Consider the following 20,465-nt stretch of genomic DNA (forward strand, 5'->3'; position numbering starts at 1 on the left):
GGATCAATAACTGATTGGAAAGGGAATAGCGTTCACTGGAATGTCATGCCCAATTCACTACCAACGAGTATGTCTTCCTGCTCTTTCTGGCCTTGATTTGCTCTCTGTTGAAGTTATAACTCTTTTTTTCTGCAAAACATCATACGTTAATTTCAGACGCCCCCACATGATCAGTCATAGTCATCTAAAGTAAATCAAAAAATCAAACAAGTCATCACATGGAAGGTTATTTATGCCAGCTTTATTGGAAATTGACTTTATCCATTTCTATAAATCTATCATAATGACCAATTCAGTTATGCCCCCGCGGCAGTTAATAACTCCTTTCATCTAATGCAAGAGTTGTTAAAATTCCACCGATACTTTCTGTCCATGCAATTAAGTGCTTTACTGAATCCCACTGAACTCGTCTGTTGAAAACACAATCGTTCACTTCTCTGCCTGAACTTTGCATAGTTTGATATTAACTACGGTATGGAAGGATGGGTGCCCTTACGGTTGCAAAGTTACAGTTGCAAAGTGCGGATGAGGAAGGGAAAAAAGTTTACGGTAGAAAATTATCCGGAGAAAGGGAAGAAAACAGAGTGAAGAAATTACAGACCGGCTTTGGATGAGATACAGTCGAAGTACGCTGGTTTTAACACTGCGGGCGGTCTTCCGTGAGTTCTGAATCCTTCTAAAATTATTTATTTATTTATTTGTCAAGCTTATTCCATGTCTCTTTGTTGACTACAGGCAACCATGCAGACCCATTCCGGCCACTCCCCTCCCCTCCTCTCCGTCCCTTTTCCTCCCATCACTCCTTCTCCCTCCTCCCTTATCTCCCTCCTCAAGCTCTCCAGCTCCCTCCATGGCGTCCGTCAACTCCACGCCCTCGCCATCAAGACAGGCCTCTTCCGCGATCCCCTCGTCGCTGCTGAAATCCTCCGGTCCTCCGTCCTCTCCCAGCGCCGCGACCTCCGCTACGGTCGCTCGGTGTTCGACCAAATGCCCGATCCCAATTGCTTCTCCTGGAACACCCTCATTCGAGCTTACGCTGAGAGCGAAGAGGCACCCTCCCACGCCCTCGCCCTCTTCGCGCAGATGCTCCTCTCCAGCACCACCACACAGCCCAACCAGTATACCTTCCCGTCAGTGTTGAAGGCTTGCGCTTGCATTCAGGCAGCTGAAGCAGGAACGCAGATCCATGGCCAAGTTGTCAAGCTCGGTTGGAGCGATGACGCTTTTATTCTTACCAATTTGGTAAGGATGTACTCGTCTTGTGGGTTCATGCAAGATGCCTGCAAGTTAGTTGACAGCTCGTTGTTGCCTGACGCCGATGCCAGTGTCGTCTTGCATAACACTCTGATCGATGGATTTTTCAGGCTTGGCATGGTTGAACAAGCACGGCAATTGTTTGACAGAATGCCAAACAAAAGTGTCATTTCTTGGAACGGAATGATATCCAAGTATGCACAGATTGGTTTGTTTAAAGAAGCCATCGCTCTTTTCAGGAAGATGCAAATGGAAGGCATGGAGCATAATTTTGTCACTCTTGTTAGTGTTCTCCCTGCGATTTCGCATATGTGTGCCCTTGAATTGGGTGAATGGGTCCATGCATATGCCGAGAAGAACGACATAGAAATAGATGATGTGCTCGGGTCTGCCCTCGTCGACATGTACTCCAAGTGCGGAAACATTAACAAAGCGATTCAGGTATTCGAACAGCTACCGAAGCACAATCCTATTACATGGAGTGCTATGATTTCAGGGCTAGCAATGCATGGTAGGGCAGCAGAGGCACGAGATTGTTTTCAGAGGATGGAAAAAGCTGGAGTAATACCAACTGACATTGTTTTTGTTGGAGTTTTGAATGCCTGTAGTCATGCAGGCCTGGTGGAAGAAGGCAAGTCATACTTCAGAAGAATGGTAAATGTGCATGGTCTAAGACCCAAACTCGAGCACTATGGTTGTATGGTTGATTTGCTCGGTCGTGCGGGGCTTCTGGAAGAGGCTGAGGAGCTTGTGCTTAGCATGTCTGTGAATCCAGATGATGTTATTTATAAAGCGCTGCTATCATCTTGCAAAATGCATGGCAATGTTGAGATCGGAATGAGAGCTGCCAAGCGCCTTATGGAGCATTTCTCCTCAGATGGTGATTCAATGGTTCTTTTATCGAACTTCTACGCTTCCTTAGGGGACTGGGGTACTGTTTCCCAGGTGAGACTGATGATGAAGGAACTGGACATAAAGAAAGATCCAGGTTGCAGTTGGATTACAGTAAATGGGAGAATTCATGAGTTTGTTGTAGAAGACAATACCCATCCACAGAGCCGAAAGATCCATTTGATGCTAGCCGAGATGGCTGATAAACTACATGAGGCTGGATACGTACCAGATACAACACAAGTCACGCTAAATATTGAGAAAGAGGAGAAGGAGAGCACACTTCTCTACCACAGCGAGAAGATAGCAATTGCTTTTGGCTTGATCAGCACCAACCCCGGCACCACACTGCATGTGGTGAAGAACTTACGCATTTGTGGGGATTGCCATTCCTCAATAAAGCTTATCGCAAAGGTATATGGACGGAGAATAATTGTGAGGGATCGTAGTCGATTCCACCATTTTGAGGAAGGACTTTGCTCTTGCAATGACTACTGGTGATAGCTCAATTTTCACAGAGATAGCATTGGCACCGCTCTTATTTCGGCATTTCTTCATGGGAGGCAATGCTGTTCTCAGCAATCTGTTGTTTAAGCAACAAGTCGATTCATTCAGTGGTTAATCACAAACGTATGCTTCATCACTAGCTTATTTGCCATGAGATCAACCCTAACAAAGGTTCTGTTGTCTAGAAGGAAATGTCGCCTAATTCAGTTGCAACATGCCCTTTCATCACCCATAACAGGTACAACTGTGAGAAGATATACACAAACTGACGTTCCTGTGAATGTACATGTTGCCTACCACTAATTAAAAACTAAGTATGCAACTCCTTCCTCGATCACAGTGGAGAAGAAGAGCTTGAATTATTTAAAAACAAAAAATTATATATATTTTTCAAAAAATATTTCAATATATAATTATTTAATAGTTTAACGATGTTAAACTTATGAAAGATTCGAGCCTCTTGAATGTGTTTTAGACTTGATTCATAACTTTTAAAAAAACTACTTGGACATTGTAGATCTTATAAAGCCATGCTCTTGCTATAAAATTGAGAATGTCATTGAGTTTATTAATAATATGACTATTGCCTAGTGGCGTTAATTTAGGTAGGGTCTATTGGATTGATCTGTCTTGTCAAATAATTTAAATGGATTGAATTAGAATTTTATCAATTCAAGTCAGACACAAGTCGATCCACCTAGAATTGTGACCTGTGCGGGTCAGTCCACGACGGGTTTGGATTGGTTCAGATAAACACATGTAAGTCAAATTTTATATCAATTAATTATTTTTCTTTGTTATAATTTTGAAATAATAATAGTATTTTTTTTTATCAGACATGAGTCTCATTTGTGTCCATTTAAATTTAAAATACTTGTTTCTAAATACATTTAATTGATAAAACTTTTCTGAATTAAAATGTCGAAGATATAAAACTTTTTAAATTTTTGATGCTCGTGAGTTGACCCGTCTAATCCGCAACCCATTTTTGATTGGGTTTGGTTGGAGATTTTTCAATCCACCAAGATAACGAGTCGACTTGTCCCGTTTTGCTAAGTGGCTGGCTCACTATGGGTCAGTTCGTCCCGCCACGGATTAGCCCGTCTGACACCACTACTATCAACATACATTCTTCAATAGGCATACTTCTTTGAGTATTAGCAAAATAGTAAAAGTGTAGCATGCGCATGTCTTTGGGGAAAAAAAATCTCTGTCAACCCTTTAGCCATTTGACAATCAGTTATAAGTTGATCTTATAATTTATTTCTCTTTACATAATCTGAGGATGGACTATGAGAAACGTCTAGATTGAGGATAATCACTTTTTACTATAAAAATAGAAAAGGTATAATGCCCACTTGTGTAAGGGCATCTCCAATCGTTAAAGTTTTGAATAAGGACATCTCCAATCGTTAAAGTTTTGAATGAACTTTTCTTAGAATTCTAACATACCACATTAATATTATAAAAACTCATCGAAACATTCCCAACCGTTAAAGTTTGAGTGATTTTTCTTTTTGTAATTCTCTCCATATGTAGTTGCATGGCTCCATGCATATTACATCAATTTCAATACAAATCTACTCATACAATTTTTTCATTTAATATTTTTATATAGTTTTCATTTAATATTTTAATTAATTATAATCTTTAATTTAATTTATTTATAATTAATAATTTAATTAATTTATAAATTTTAATTTAATATAATTTATCATTTTATTTAATATTAAATTATTTTATAAATTTAATTTAATTATAATCATTTGTATATTTTTTTAACTTATCTCAAAAATATTTATTTTTAAAAGGAAAAAATATAATTTTAATTATTACTAATTATTTGTAAACTGAAACATTATAATTAGCTCATCAAATAATTTATTTTTAAATTATTTAAAAAAAATTAATCATGTAGCTAATACCTTCAAAAGAAAAAATAGATTTGAAAACTCAAACCTATTTTTAAATTAAAAATCTCAAATCTCACCTATACAATCATAAAAACTTTTTTAATGAAATTTTAAATTTCACAAACCTTTGACAAAACTTGCGTCGGAGATGTTCTGATGCAATGGTAAATTACTTTTGCCTACTTGGCTTTGAGTGTTTTCTCTCTCTTACAAAAGGTAAAATCATTATCTTAATGTTCATTTAAAATGCTCCATGCATTCTGAAAAGAGATAAATTACGGAGCTTAATCATCCTTAGTCCAGTGGTTGAGTGCTTTCTCTGCCGAATGAGTTGTTGATCACACCCACGTACCTATCCTTGGCGGAATCCAAGGCAAAGCATCTATGATTAGAATGTATAGATGAAAGGGGTTGCCCTACCAAACCCTCTCCCTTATCTAAACTAGTTTTTATAATTGATTGTTGGCAACCTCTAGTCTACAGACGGGACAAATGAGAGAATTGCAGGAACACAAAGATCCAAAATGAAAGAGAACCCTACAAATAATGACCAACCTAGGCAAGGACCCCCCCTCTCACATTTTCAATTGTCTTTTCATTATCCAATTGTATCATTTGGTCTCCTCTTCTTTGTTACAGCAGAGTTACCCACCATTTCAGTAAATTACCCTCTGTCAAGGCATAAACTAATAATTAAAAAAAATAAATCATAATTATTGAACTCAGTTAAAAAAAAAAAAACATTTTTTTCATTTCATAACTATTCCACCTAAAAAGATGTTTCGACTTTACAACTATTCCATCTTCTCGTTACGGAGTTAAATTTTCTTCCGTTGAGGAGCTTTAGTTTGAGTCATGAAAATAATCTCTTAAATTATTTTTCAAAATTATGTATTATTAGTTTTTTTTTGTTATAATTTCTAAAAAAATTATTTAATTTTCCTAAAACGTATGTTAGATTTTACTACTAAAGTTGTTATTTTGTAAAGAAGTATGTCTTGTAATAGATAAGTTTGAATTTACTACAATACAATTTATATTCTTTTATCTAAACGAGAATAGGTATTTTTCTGAATGAGAAACGTATCTTGTTCTCTTCGCTGTGTTACATCATAAATGCACTCTGTTTTTCACGAGTTTCTGTCTCTCAATTCATAGTAGACTTCCAAGTCAGTCAAGGTGGAGATAGATGTCTACGGAATTCACAGCCAAAGAAAAGATTACCTCAAAACTTTCCAAATGAATAGACCTCCAAAAACGATGATTGCTTTGATAGTCAGTAATAATTTTTTATAGCTTGGATTAAAGAAAAAAAAAAAAAAACTTTCCCTTCCACACGATTCCTCCTCTTGTCTGGACGCAGTAACCAGGCCTGCTACTACTCTTTTCCCAAGCCGTCATTTTATTTTTGCCACAGAATTCACGGTGCAGTTTGCCAACCAAACCCCGCCGACTCCGGCGGCAGTAGCTTTGTCGCCTTCTGCCACATGTCTCTGCGCAGCGGTAGAAATGAAAGAAACAGACACAAGTTACAGTGCTGATCATTGTGTTTCCTTCATGATCTTCTTCTCCTTTTATCGAGCCATTCCGTTGGCACCGTGGGGTGTTGGAAGAGGGAAGACCTTGCTTGGATTGGAAGCCAAAGCGTGATCGAGCTTGTGCCACTGGCTCATGGCAGCTTTTAACTGCCTTCCATCATGTGCTAATTATCCCCTCCCGAGCATTACCTTAACAGCTCTAAAGTCTTCCATTGGATCCCAATTTGCACCAAGAATCACGTTGCAATGGAAGACAACAAAACAGTGGATGGAGGGCGTGATGGTAATCTGACAGGTCGGTATGTTCCTTGGAACCTGAGAAGCAATATTTCTAAGACGAGGCAATTTAGCTCTGAGCTGCAGGAATGATCCATCAGCACGAGCAAAACTCAGATTTTGGAACACATTTTGCAGAATTCTAGTTTGAGAACAGGATTCTGAAAGACAAAATTCTAAATTTGAAGAGAATTCAACGACAGGAGAAGAATTCCTGGTAAAGATTACACAAGAAAAGAATGTAAAATTTACACAATGAAGCGTGATCGGGAGGATACGTTCCCTCGACCTTATACAAAGTGGGGATTTCAATAGGAAGAAAAATTCAATTTTTACCACACAAGAAATTTAAGAGAAAACAGGGAGGATAATACAGAGAGAGAAAGAGGAGAAGGCAGAACCGGATCAGATTAGGCGAATCCTCTTCTTCGGAGGGATAGGGATGAAGATCGAGGTCAAGTCCCGAGGCACGACGAAGAATTCCTTGCAATTCGGCGCCGCGGACGCCGATCTCTTTGCCGGATTCGGTTTCCTGGGTGCCGGCGGGCACACGGTGGGCGGCTTGAGGACGTGCTGCTCCGACTTGGGAGTGACGCACCCGCCCTCCTCTTCGCCGCCCCCGCCCTCATCCACCGCCACGGCGATCTTCTCCCCACCACCCAGCGCGGTCTTTATAGGAAGCAGGAGGGGCAATTCCCCCACGGCGACGACCTCCGACGCCATAGCGGCAGGCAGGCAGGCAGGAAGGCAGGCGGCGATCCGGAATTCACAGCGGACGAAAGCAGATCGGTGGCGGAGCGAGACAGGCAGCAGGTAGGCGTTAAATAGGAACAAACCCGGCCGGCCTGGCCAGCGAGGATAAATCCGGCATCGGGGGGAAAATGTGAAAAAGCCCCATTAAAAATGTATAATTGCAGCATTCAATTCCAAGTGACAACTTTGTCGCCAGTCGCCCTTCTCCGCACGCCGTCGCATCGCCTTCCCTTCTCCCCCGCCCAAATATTATTGTAGCGAGCGAAGCAATGATTGGGAGACCCGCTTTCGTACCCGCCCCCCGACTTGATGCAATTTACGGCGAATTGCCATTCCTGGTTGGGATCGGAGTGTTAAAACTTAAAAGCCCCCCGGACTCTCGACCCACTCTCGACCGCCCACGTGGCGTCGAGATTAATCGAAGAGGGCCTTAATTAATTAGTTAGGGAGGTGATTAAAGGTGGGATTCACGTTGGGCATGTTCAGGCCACGTGATGGTGATTACGCCTTATTTAATTAATTAAGTGGTTTTAGAAGTAGTTACGTATCGAATTCTCTGTTTTCATTTGGGATTGTCGTAATTATCATAACCACCCTCACCTATTTCTTCTAACTAACCCCTCTCTCTCTCCCCTTTGTTCTTCAACCTTCTCAGTTTGATCCCTGTAGTGTAGCACAGTTAGAGGTGCATAATTTCATGATTGAGAAGTCCAGAATTTGATCCTCGGGATATTATTTTCTAGTATTAACGTCTCGGTTATATATTTTCAGTTGTGTATCTGTATTTACCTTTCTCTATATCCGTGAGACCGGCTCTAAGAGACAGCTGATGTAGCGATTCTATATTTTTTTTTTCACAGTTCGATCTCTATCTATAATAAATTTATAGGATTTTTTATCTAAATGAGCGCACAATTAATAAATGCTAAACTTTTTGATTATTCATCGTAAGCGTTTTCTGATTTATCTTATTAACTAGTAAAAAATTTTATATAATCAGACTGATCACTAATTGGATTTATGATTTATTAATTATACTTATACCGTAAAATTTTTATTTAATTTTTATACGTTAAAAAAATATATCAAGATGAACCGAATAAAAATTGAAGAGAAAATTGATATTGTACTTATATTAAAAGAAAATTTAGACACATATATTCTAAATGGTATGGATATATATTTAGAGGATTAATAAATATTATTTAATACTGGATCTAGGACGATGGTCTAATTCTATAAAAAAAATATTTTTTATTAAAAAAAAAATGAAAACTACTCACGACAGATGGTCTAAAAATCTAACATCACACGTTTTATTTGAAATAAAAATCCCTAAAAATACTGCTTAAGTCATAATTTAACACTGCACTTAGAAGATTGATTGTGAAGTGCGCATAAACACTTGATAAAGCAATGATTGCCGTTGCGGCAAGCAATATAATTCTGCCTGAGCCAATCAGAGTGTCAGCCGGTGAGCTGATCACTTGCCCTGGCGCAGTGGACAACAAGTGCCATGCAGGAAAAGGCAGCTCATGGAAGCTGCTGTAACATGCAAATGCAATGCCTCGCCAGAGACCACGTACACCTGCGGCACAAAAAGAGTTGTCCGGAAGGACGAGGCAGGAACAGCTTTAGCAGTTCTCCCTGCAAAAGTGATCTATGCTCTCTTTCAATACTTCTGGAATTGAATGTATCTGCCATCTCCATTAGTAAATATAATACCAATTAAAAGAAAAAGAGTAAACGTAATAAAGAAAGGAGTTGAGCAATGGAAGTAGGCGAGTGTTCGCCACTTTCCCCTTTTAATTAAAGAGAAGTCGCCGGAGTATTGTGGAGTTGTTTACTGTTCCCGACGATTTATCACGTGAATGAATGAATGAATAATCACCACTCCTGAGCATCTTCCTTAATTTACCTGCATCCTTAATCATGGTACGTGGTCGCATTATCAGTAAGCAACTGTTTAATCCGGGTAGATTCATAATAAATGGATATTCATTTGTAGGTCATAACTTCAACTTGATATTTAATTAACAAGTCAACGACTTAAATTGTAATCATTATTAGATGAATATGATATTTTCGGGGGTATAGTGTCACGGTAGGATATTCAAGTTATCATCCAGGTATTTATAGTTCGAACTTTAGTTATGTTGTATTTACAGAAATTTTTCCTCCAAACGGGAGGCACAATTAAAGGGTGTTGGACTTCTGGGTTTGTCTTCGCGTGCATTTCCTGATTTATCTTGGTGGCAAGTAGAAAATTTTTGTGGAGTCGAACCGATCACCTTAGGGATTGTTAATGACACTAATTGTAATTGAGATTATGTTGTTAGATGATTATGATAATTTATTTTTAGAGGATAAAATTAAATTAAAAAAGAATTTCTTTTTTTATATAAAAAGTGTATAATTTAGTTTTAATTTGTTCGTATATAGAATAAATACAAATGATCTCATCTGAAATTTGAAAAGATGGAGGGTCGGTGAGGTAGTTGGAATATTGACAAATGAGAGACTTTGAGTTAGGAGTTGCGGAACTAGAGCTAGGAGTTGCAGTCCTGCGCATACTACAAATAAAGTCAATGGAAACATTAGAGTAAGAATCAGGGATGAGGTCTCTGGCATAGGTACTCCGACACTCAAGTAAGAATAGAAAATAACTGAAAAATACAAAAGAAGATGAATAATATATATAATAGTAGTATGAATGTGTGTGTGCGTGAATGTGTCAACATGAGCGTTTGAGCATACCCGGCCAATGGAGAGCACCTCTTTTATACCACATCTTATACCTTACGCAATAATGAGACGATAGAGAATATCTGGAGTCAAAATATGTCGGGGGATGAAAAATGTACGACATCCTTCTTCATGTCAGAATAAAGGAATATCCTCTGATGAGTGATTGTTATTCTCTAACAAGTTACGATTCCTTGACGATATTATCTTCTAGAGGAGATTTGATCGACTCTAAGATTGGGTGGATGTAACTGGGAGCTGCGCCCAGCAAAGATAAGGAACTGAATCTAGAAGTCCGACCAGCTTTGGGGTCAGGAGGACATAGGATGGGAACCGAGCCCAGAAGAGATGAGGAACTGAGTCTAGAGGTCCTATTCATGATGAGTGGGGAGTTGGGCCCGTAAGCTTGATCTGCGCCGGGGCCAACTGGATTTATGCTGAGAACCTTTCATCGGAGAAGTGGGAAGTTGGGCCCCTAAAGTCCGACCAACGATGGGGGCAACAGGGTTTATGTTGAGAACCTTATATTGGAAGAGTGAGAGTTGAACCCCGTAAGTTCGACTGGCACTGGGGATGACCAATTTTATACTGAGAATCTTACATTAGAGAAGTGGAGAACTGGGTTCCATAAGTCTGATCGACTATGTGACCGCCCGAGTTTATGCTGAAAATCGTACTTCTGAGAGATGGTTCATCCGGATATGTACACCCCCTTGACTTTGACTACCACTACATTTTGACTTTGATCGTCACATCAACTTGACTATTGACCCCCTTTATCTTTGGGGTCACTCACAATACGTCGTATCAACAAAATAAAAAAAAATTATGTTGATTTATAGAAATATTATAAAGAACATTTCCACTTGATTTAATTGTAGTAAAATATGATTATGCTTATTTTAAAGGTTTCTCATAGTCTATCTCCAAGTTATATAAAAGAAGGTAAATTACTAGATCAGCTTATAGCTGATCATCAAATGGTTAGGGAATGAGATGAGTTTTTCTCCCAAAATATGTGCCCGTCTAAAATTAAGATCTATTGACCCTCTAATAAATTGGACACCTCATTAAAACATTCACATCTTCATAACCTAGGGTGACCGGTCGGACTTTACAAAAGTTTTTCATCGGTCACCAGGGTAAATCGAAAAGTTCTCACGGATGACGACTCAAAAGCTCAATATCCTTTTAGAGGAAAATTTATTATAAACGCATCGTCGTTAGAAATTGAGCCATAAATATCTAAGTCACAACTGAATGTCCTTCCACTTTACCATAGCCTTGAGAGTATTCACATCTTGATTTAATATGACAAAAGGTGATTCACTTGCCCTCAATATCCCCGTCAATCTATCTCTAGGCTAATATGAAGAACTATTAATACAGTAACCAGTAGCCATTAATAAAATGGTCAAAGTAAAAAAAAATATATATATTTGAATATCTTAAATTTTAATCTTATAATTAGGGATGACAATTTTCCCCGCGGGTTTGGGGCCCCGCGGGGAAAACTCGAAATGGGGATGGGGATCCACGATTTTTCGGGGATGAGGCGGGTTTGGGGCGGGTATGGGAATACTATCCCCATCCCCGAACCTGCCCCGAATATTATTATTATTAATATTAATAAATAATAATATGATTTTTTTAAAAAATATTAATAATAGTGTTAACATTAATCTATTGGCTTCAAATAGGCAACAAGATCTGTGAGGTCTGTATGTACTTCATGATTTACCTGAGCTATTATTCGAAACCATGTCTTCTGTATTTCCTTGTTTGCCATCCTTGCAGGAAATCAAGCTGAATAAGACTAGCTGGAATGCACTGTTTGAGCCTTACCTTTTCTTTGAGACATATAAAAATTATCTCCAGGTTGACATTGTTGCTGCCGATAGATCATGGAGATGGGGCGGGGATGGGGAATCCCCGAACCCGTGGGTTCGGGTTCGGGGAATCCCCGAATCCGAAAAAATGAAAACGGGACGGGGATGGGAATGACAAATCCACCCCCACCCCACCCCACCTCATTGCCATCCCTACTTATAATCTAATATCACAATATTTTATATTGTAACCATCGCACCTTTCCGAGTGATTATTCACACCTTAATTTAATTGTAGGACTTAGAATCAAATAGATTATCGAGAACCAGAAAAAAAAAAAAAATTATCTCCGGACATATATATTTTGGAAAAATTCTCAGTTTTTTATCACATGTCCAAATTCTGGCATCAGCATGCGTGCAAGCAACTCAAACCTTAGCTGGCCCACCTGCCGACCATTTATTAACTGAATTTCATTTTAGTTTATTTTATTATATTTCATTTTAATTTTTTTTTAATATGTTTAACCATTCGCGTGACGTGAACAACTCCGTCCTCTCGACGGACGACGTCTTCTCCCAAGTCAACTGCCATATGATTTCGAAATAAACAAATATTAAACATATTTTCTTAATCATAAATAATATTTATTATATAGATATATATCCTTCTTAATTGATAGAAACCTACCCGCTCTCTGATTGAACGAATACCGGCACCGGTAGAGGGGGGTAGGTAGGGGGTGTGAAGGAGAAAAAGAGATAATCGTGGGTTTTTATGATTTATGGGGCCTTTAATGGATTCCGGCCGAAACGAGGAACACAAAGAAAAGAGATCGGTTTTCTTTATTTTCGGATTCATTTAGTTGGGCAGTGGCCGCAAATCCAAACCCTTGCGCGCGACCTGCTACATTTCGATCGATCGATCGATCTGTCTCCTCGTGGCGCGGTGCGAATCTGAACGCGAGGAGGAAGAGGAGGAAGAAGCAAATTCGCTCCTTTCTCGAGTGGGGGTATGTGTGGTAACGGTTAAGTGTGGGGGGAAAAAATCCGAGAATTTTAATGAAATTGCCGCTGTGCTTCGTTTTGGATGGACGTATGGCGTCGGAGGGGGATCGGTCAGTTTGAGGATGCAATGTGAAGGGAAGAGGACCTAAGCCGTCCGCCATGGATCCGCCTTTTTCTGGTAGATTTATTGCCTCTTTCTCGAGCTTTTTCTTTTTCTCATTCTTTTCCTTCCTTTTGTTTTGGTAATTGTCGCGTCGGGAGCACCTGATCTGTTCGTTGATGTGGATTTAGAACGGATCGCGTTCGTGGTTCTGCGCAATTTAGAGGTTTCGGAGATATTTTTCCTTTTTGTGTGGTTTTTCTGGTTCCTGGTTTGACAAAGTTGGAAAATTTGAAGGGCTTAGTGGTTTTCTTCGTGTTTGGCATGATAAAGATTGGAGTTTGATAGGATTTTCGGCGTCCTCGTTAAGTTTTCGTATATTGGTATTTTTCTATATCGTTTGCTTCGTTGCATTGTGGGGCTCGTCCAGATATCTCAGTTTGGATAGTTGCAAATTATCTCCAAAGAAACAATCTTTCGAACATCTCCATAATTTGTCCGATGAAAAGAAAAAAAGAATCCTGTTCGCAGCCTGTTTTCACCATTCTTTCATCATCTACAAAACATTGTAGTATTTCTATTTTCTTCGTCCCTATGGAAACCTGCAACTAGCTGATGTCATCTTCTTTAGCCAGTATACTCCTCTAGAAAAATTAAGGTTTAATGTAACAAAATTTCAATTATCACGTTTAGAAGCATTTACGATAAGAAATGTATAATGTGATTTAGTTCATGAATCGTTTCTCTGATTTATAGTTTCCTTATAATCTTAAATTTTCTTCTTTTTACCTGATCGGGTGACGTTGACCTCATTTCTGATTTATCTAACCAAAATATGTTAAACTTGCTTACCAGTTTCACTCTTCAGGATTTGTGCTTGACCCATCTAAATGTAGCCAGTTGAGCATTGAGGAGAAGAGAGAGCTTGTCCGTGAATTGACAAAATGGCCAGAGAGTGCTCTTGAGAAGCTACAGACATGGACCCGCCATGACCTTTCAGACATTCTGTGTGCTGAGATAGGAAAGGAGAGAAAGTATACTAGCTTAACTAAACAGAAAATGATAAATTGCCTTCTTCGAGTAGTTTCTCAAAAGAAATCTGGAGAGAATGCAAACAAAAGGGATTCATCACAGATACCGTCTACACCTAGTCCTCAAACCACAGCTAAGAGACAAAGGAAGAGCGAGAATCCAACACGGTTACCAATTGTCACAAATAACCTCCAGATAAACAATGTAGAAGAAGCTCCGGAGAATCTAAGATATTGCCAGAATTCTGCCTGCAGAGCTACTCTTAACATGGAGGACTCATTCTGCAAGCGTTGCTCATGTTGTATATGTTACAAATATGATGACAACAAGGACCCTAGTCTTTGGCTGTTTTGTAGCGCTGAGACTCTTTCTCAGGGTGAATCTTGTGGCATGTCTTGTCATCTTGAATGTGCCCTTAAGCATGAAAGTACTGGTATGATGAATAGTGATACATGCACAAAATTGGATGGGAGATATTACTGTGTTCAGTGCAGAAAATCTAATGACTTGCTTGGGTAATTTCTTAATCACACTGTTTATTTGTTTAGAATAATTTTCTTAATTCTTCATCTTTGCCAACACCTCTTTTGTTTCTATGCAAACATTCTAAGTTACATCTGCACTTAAACAAAAGCGACAGTATTATTAGGCGGTATTATAGCGTTAGGACTCACAACTGCATAGTTTTCTCATAAGTTTGTTCAGTAAGAAATTTCTGTTGCTTTGGAGTGTAAAATGATGCATATGATGTGTTTCTTGTGCTGTCTTTTCGTCTAGTATCAAAACATATGTTTTGATAAATAACTAGTACTCATTTACACGCAAAAAAAAAAAGAGAAAAATAAGATAACTAGTACTTGAGGAATATTGCTTATTTCAACTGGTATATTTAATGATCCTCCAACCTTGTAACTTCTTTATATAATTGATTATGTATTCATGTACTTGCAGAGAGTAAATCCATCCAAATATCTTGTGTGCAAATCCATATTCAGCGTGTGCCTTACTTTTGTTGCATAGCAGATTTTTAATTCTAGTTCATATGGCTTTCTTCTGGGTGCATATGATGAATGATGAATCTGACCTACTGATAATTCCTCTACATTGCAACACATACTAACTTTCATATTCTTCGTGGATGTTTTGTTTCCTTATCAAGTTAGATTATGTAATCAATACGACTCCTTGCAATGCAATCCAATTGCATATTCTTCTATCTAGGTTTGTTGAATCCTTGCTTCTAAGGAGGCTGAATGGCATATATCTAGTGGACCTTTGTATTCTGATTTATAAACATCTATACAGTGTTTATCTAGAGGATTTCAATGAATATCATGGCTCATTTATGGCTCCATCAGTGGATAAAAACTAGTTTTTAAGAACAGCATAAATAATGTGGAAGTAGTGCATACAAATAAACTACTTTTTGAGAACATGAATATTGTGGAACTAGTAGACAGAGTTTAGCGATAGTTAGGATCTTGGTTGGACTATTAGATATAATTAAGTTAGGTCAGGATGATAACTATGCCATTCACCTGAATTGTCCTAACTATTTTAAATTGACTACAGGAATCTTATCCTTTATTGAGCTTTATACAAGATTATATCACTAATAATATTCAGATTAACAGAACCATTTTTACTACATCGACTTATACTTTTGTTGGCCTCCCTCTATTCCTCATATTTTTGATACCTAAGGTCCATTTACACCCAAGGATGGAAACACTTTCCATGGATTGGCACAAGAGTTTAGGCATGTAAACATTCTTTTCTTTGTTAATCTGGGTGAAAGCTTCTGCAGAACTTGACTAGAAAGAATTTTAATCCAAATTGCTTCCATCCAAAATCAGGAATCTGGCGGAAGAGGTTGGCTTCCACAGAGAAAAAACAAATTACCTATTTTGCTCTGACTAAGGCTAGTTGATGACACTAGTAGGCTCCTATTGCCGTTCTAATATTTTGATATGTCATCATTCAACACTCTGATATGCTGCATCATTCTATTTATTGCCACCGTTGAGATGATTATGTTGTCATCCTTAACCTTGAGGATCTTTGTAAGGAGGGCGGGGCGGTGGGCAGATCAGTCAAGGGTTGTCATTGGTGAGTTGGGAGTTGCCCCCAAAAGCTGGATGCGGTTGTTGCAGCTAACCATTAGCTTAATGCAACTCTGAACACCAAGTGATGCGGCCAATAGACCGGGGATGCAGCTCCCAACACCAAGCGTCATGACATGGTGAGTGGCTAAAATATATTTGAGCAAGAAGATAAGAACAAGGGGTAATAAGGTAATTTTAGTTTTTCATATCTTTACCTCCTTTTTATTAGGTAAAGAGTTTTTTCCCTTCCTTTCCTTTCCTTCTTTTCCTCCGCATTTCCCTTCCCTCCTTATCGATTCAACTCTTCTGCCTCTCTCCCTGTTACATTCCAACCTCCCTGAATATATGTTACATGTCTCCAAGAGGCCCAAATGTAATGAGAAGAGAGGCGTTTTGTTTACCTAATTCAAAAGGATTTTTCAGGCAGGTCAAAATGTAAAAGAGAGTTTCCAGTTATCTCATTCAAAGAGATATTCATGGAGGTCAAAATGTTATGAGGAAAGAAATTTTTTTGTTTATCTAATTCAAATGCAAAATGTAATTGGGGTTGTTAATTCAAAGGGGGCCATTAGGATTTTGATTCCAATCCATATGTACCTAGTGGTAATCCATCGAAATAAAGAGCAGACTTCCAATGACTTAAAATGGTTATTTGAGATAAGCGACAAATATAGTTTTCATTTGGCAACAACTGGAAGAAAGTAACAAAGATTTTGATTTTGGAATGTAAAAGTTATCATGGATTTATTTCATCAGAAGACTTTATATGAAGTAGGTAATAGATTCTGATGACAATTGGCAGGAATAGATGGAAGACTTGGTAAATGACTATAATGCAGAATTAGCATCCTGATGGTAACTGGAGATATATGACTTTTGTGTCTCAAAAACTTAACAGAATGGAAATATTGTGTCTTAGATATGACATGAAGGAACAAAAGTTGGACATGTTGGTTTGCACCAAGAATATTCATTGCCAATGGTTGAACCAATATGGTAATTGTTCCTAATTATCTGGTGATTTTGTGCAACCCTTTCAACTAGTAAAAAGATTGTTCTCCTTTTGGATCAGAGAATCTTGTTTTGCTAGATTTTGGTTAGGTTATTTTATTTTTTTTGAAAAATGAAGTTGATTACATGTGCATGCTTGTGATTAAATTTAGCTTTACATTAATGGGAGCTCTGCTATCATTTTTGTTGAAATGGTTAATTTTTATGTGCTGATAAAAATTATTGTTTGAGAAAAGGCAATGTTTAAGAATAAAAATAGGTAACATGTAAATAGACACAAGATGAACTCAAGAGAAAGGTCTAGAGCAGGCTGTTGAGGTTGTTGGAAAAGTTTCATGGTGAATGTATGCAGTCTTCTCATGGTTGTAGATTTGAAGCATGCACATATTTAGACAAAAACTCATTGAATGAATCATATCTGAATCTTCAAAATGATTGGTGGGAGAAGGCTTCTTATGCTTCTAGATAATTGGTTGAGTTGTCATTGACATCAAGGTTGCTTGCCCTTAAATGAAGCCTATTTATTTTATCCTTTGAATGAAATAATCATTTATAAAATTTATGTTTGTCTACTCAACTTTAGAAAACTATGATGTTAACCAAATAGTGAAAAGACAGTGAGGTTCCATGACCCGGTATGTTTACCATTATCATCTACTCCGGAGCTGCTTTGCCTCTTACTGTATTTTTCTTGGACAAGCAGCTTATGTTAATAACAGCAGCCACATAAAAGTTGCTTATTTTGTTACTTGCAAGACCATTAGAAACACTTAAACAAACTGGAGGAATGGACTGCAGATGCTTTTTGACGGTAGATTTAGAGTAAAAGCAGCAGTTAACTGTGACTTGGCTTTGCGGTCACAGGTTAGACATTGTTATGGATAGTTTTGATAGAAAGGAACACTGTCAGTTGCAAAACACATCAGCACATATTGGAAGACAATATACTAGCTGTATAACCTCAATCTTCACAATTGTGCAGGTGCTGGAAGAAGCAGCTTGTGATTGCAAAGTATGCTCGCCGTGTTGATGTACTGTGTTATAGGATTTCTCTTAGTCATAAACTTCTCAGCTCAACAGAGAAGTACCAGAGTTTGCATGAGATAGTTGACCAAGCATGGAAGAAATTGGAGTCTGAGGTCGGTCCTATTGATGATTTAGAAAATATGGCACGTGGAATTGTCAACCGACTTTCTGTTGGTGCTGAAGTTCAAAAACTGTGTGCCAGCGCAGTAGACTTACTGGATTCCATGCGTTCGGATGCCCAGTCAACTCATTCTCGAGTTCACCGTAAGCTTCGAGTCTCTTGAACATTATGCTATGGTTTGTTTCTCCCACTAATTGTTTCCTTGCATCTTTGCTGTGTGCAGAAATTGCTTCAGTATCCTCTAGCTTCATTAGATTTGAACAAACATCACCCACATCCCTCACTGTTGTTTTTGATATAGAGAATGACTCACCTCTAACTAAAGAACTAGTTGGTTTTAATTTGTGGCTCAGACTAGCAAACAGCCCAGCATACCCTGAAGAACCATCATTTTCTGTGTGTAACCCAAAGAGGAGATTGCTAATCACAGAAATAGCTCCAAATATAGAATATATGTTTAAGATAGAAGCTTTTAGCATTACAAATGATCTGGGGACATGGGAAATTGGAGTAAAAACTCAAGGCAACCCCGTCGTCGACAACTCTGTGGATGTAGCGCTGGAGACAGATGTTTCAGGATCACATTGCCAAAGCCCTAAAGCAACAAGTAGTGCCTTGTCAAATCCCTCTGAGGGAGATGAATCTAATACTAATAGTACAACATGTGCTGACTTGAATAAGCTGCCAGAAATGGATTTTGATGATTTTGAGAAGCCTGAGATTGTTGAGACAGAAAGATCATCAGACCGTACTGAAAAGGATACTAACCAGCAGAAGACTGAATGCAAGGGTATTATTTCTGGAGGAGAAGCTATTGTGCCAGAGATGACACTTGGGCACTCCGAGTCTGCTATAGATGAGGAACCAAACTCGACCATTTGCACAGACTCCACCAAATCCATGGAGAATAACCAGGCGTCTGAGGTCCTGAAATCAGAGAATGAATCTAACAATCCTGTCGGTAACACGATTGCGATTGTGCCATTTGGAAAATTAGATTCCACTCTTCCTGCTGCCCTCTGCAGGGCAGAAACTGGAACAGATGGCTCTGGGAGGTGCAACAAAGGGAAATCCAAGGTAGACATATTTGAGAATGGTTCAACGAAGCCGGACAAAGAACCAGGGAGTTCATCAAAGGAGAGACAATTTGACGTTGTAAATCTTAGCGATAGCTCGCTGGAAGGGACCTATGAGTCCTGTGTGAAGGTGATCAGATGGCTGGAATGCGAAGGGCATATCGAAACCAGCTTCAGAGTAAAGTTCTTGACTTGGTTCAGCTTGCGGGCAACCCCTCAGGAGAGGCGAGTTGTTAGTGTCTATGTTGATACTCTGATCGAAGATCCTCCAAGCCTTGCAGGGCAGTTGGTCGACACCTTTTCAGAAGCAATCTACAGCAAGAGACCACCACCAATGCCGAATGGCTTCTGCATGAAGCTTTGGCATTGAGAGTCCATTCTTGATCCTATTTGATAGTGATTTAGATACAAATTGTCGCATTGATTCTTCAGCGAAATACTTATTCATGGATCAGCCAGTTGAGGTTGAGGTCAATCCCCATTGTTGCTCATTGAAAGTTACACTTTTTATGCATGTACTAGATTCCTTTGACATTGCTGTTATGAAATTATGTGACACTGATCTTTATTTCAAGAAGCTCAAGCATCAATATTTATTATCTTTCTGAGTATTTATATTTGTTACATAGCTAATGGCCAAGCAATGGATCCACAGAAAAAGAGTAATTGGGTGGGCAAAAATGAAGTATTTTTTCTTCATGATATTAAGGATAGATTTTTTTTCAAAATAATGTTTTTTTAAAAAATAATAGAAAATAGTAGTTTTATCTAAAATTATGATATGATTATTTTTTACTTAAATTTTAAATTTGAATATAAATTACGTTTTTGAATTGACTAATTAATGACTTACACAGACATTTCAACTAAAGTTGCTAAATATAACAATGTTTATTATGTAGTAATATTGATAAATAATTTTGATAAAAACAATTAGATTCAGGTAACAATCTTGATCAAAATTGTTACATAGATTGTTAAAACTACTAAATGATGAATAATTTGGCCACTTTTCAAAATTTGATTGAATTTCAATGTTCTTTCAGAATATATAAATTTAAAATTTTGAGTAGAAAATACTTATATAATCATTTTTAACTATAACTATTATATGATTAGATTTGAATTCTTTTATCATTTTAAAAATAGGGATGAACTCCAATTGTCTTTTAAACATGCATCTAAGTATTCTGATTTAAATTTTGGATCAAAAATCATTTTAGTTAGACATTTTAAAAACATAAATGGATTCCAAAGAGGTATTTATATATTTAGATTAA

General features: G+C 38.1%; 3 protein-coding genes across 4 annotated transcripts; 2 read left to right on the top strand and 1 right to left on the bottom strand.

The window, feature by feature from the left end:
* The first annotated feature begins 479 nt into the window (after positions 1-479).
* On the top strand, positions 480-3,010 carry LOC122002427 (pentatricopeptide repeat-containing protein At5g48910-like). The gene is made up of 2 exons (XM_042557588.1): positions 480-659; positions 736-3,010. The coding sequence occupies exon 2, from the start codon at positions 742-744 to the stop codon at positions 2,644-2,646; it is 1,905 nt and encodes a 634-aa protein (XP_042413522.1). The 5' UTR covers positions 480-659; positions 736-741; the 3' UTR covers positions 2,647-3,010.
* A 3,538-nt stretch (positions 3,011-6,548) lies between these two features.
* LOC122002428 (cyclin-dependent protein kinase inhibitor SMR6-like) lies at positions 6,549-7,362 on the bottom strand. Its single transcript, XM_042557589.1, has one exon. The coding sequence runs from the start codon at positions 7,100-7,102 to the stop codon at positions 6,785-6,787; it is 318 nt and encodes a 105-aa protein (XP_042413523.1). The 5' UTR covers positions 7,103-7,362; the 3' UTR covers positions 6,549-6,784.
* Positions 7,363-12,493: 5,131 nt separating this feature from the next.
* LOC122002429 (VIN3-like protein 2) lies at positions 12,494-19,784 on the top strand. Of its 2 annotated transcripts, none has more exons than XM_042557591.1 (4): positions 12,494-12,892; positions 13,670-14,361; positions 17,945-18,252; positions 18,333-19,784. In XM_042557591.1, exons 2-4 carry the CDS (start codon positions 13,874-13,876, stop codon positions 19,553-19,555), a joined length of 2,019 nt encoding a protein of 672 aa, XP_042413525.1. In that variant the 5' UTR covers positions 12,494-12,892; positions 13,670-13,873; the 3' UTR covers positions 19,556-19,784. The 2 variants fall into 2 exon arrangements, with proteins under 2 accessions (XP_042413525.1, XP_042413524.1); XM_042557590.1 differs by having other exon boundaries at positions 13,683-14,361.
* Positions 19,785-20,465: the final 681 nt, after the last annotated feature.

This window comes from Zingiber officinale, chromosome 7A (assembly GCF_018446385.1).
Source record: "Zingiber officinale cultivar Zhangliang chromosome 7A, Zo_v1.1, whole genome shotgun sequence".
NCBI lineage: Eukaryota > Viridiplantae > Streptophyta > Magnoliopsida > Zingiberales > Zingiberaceae > Zingiber > Zingiber officinale.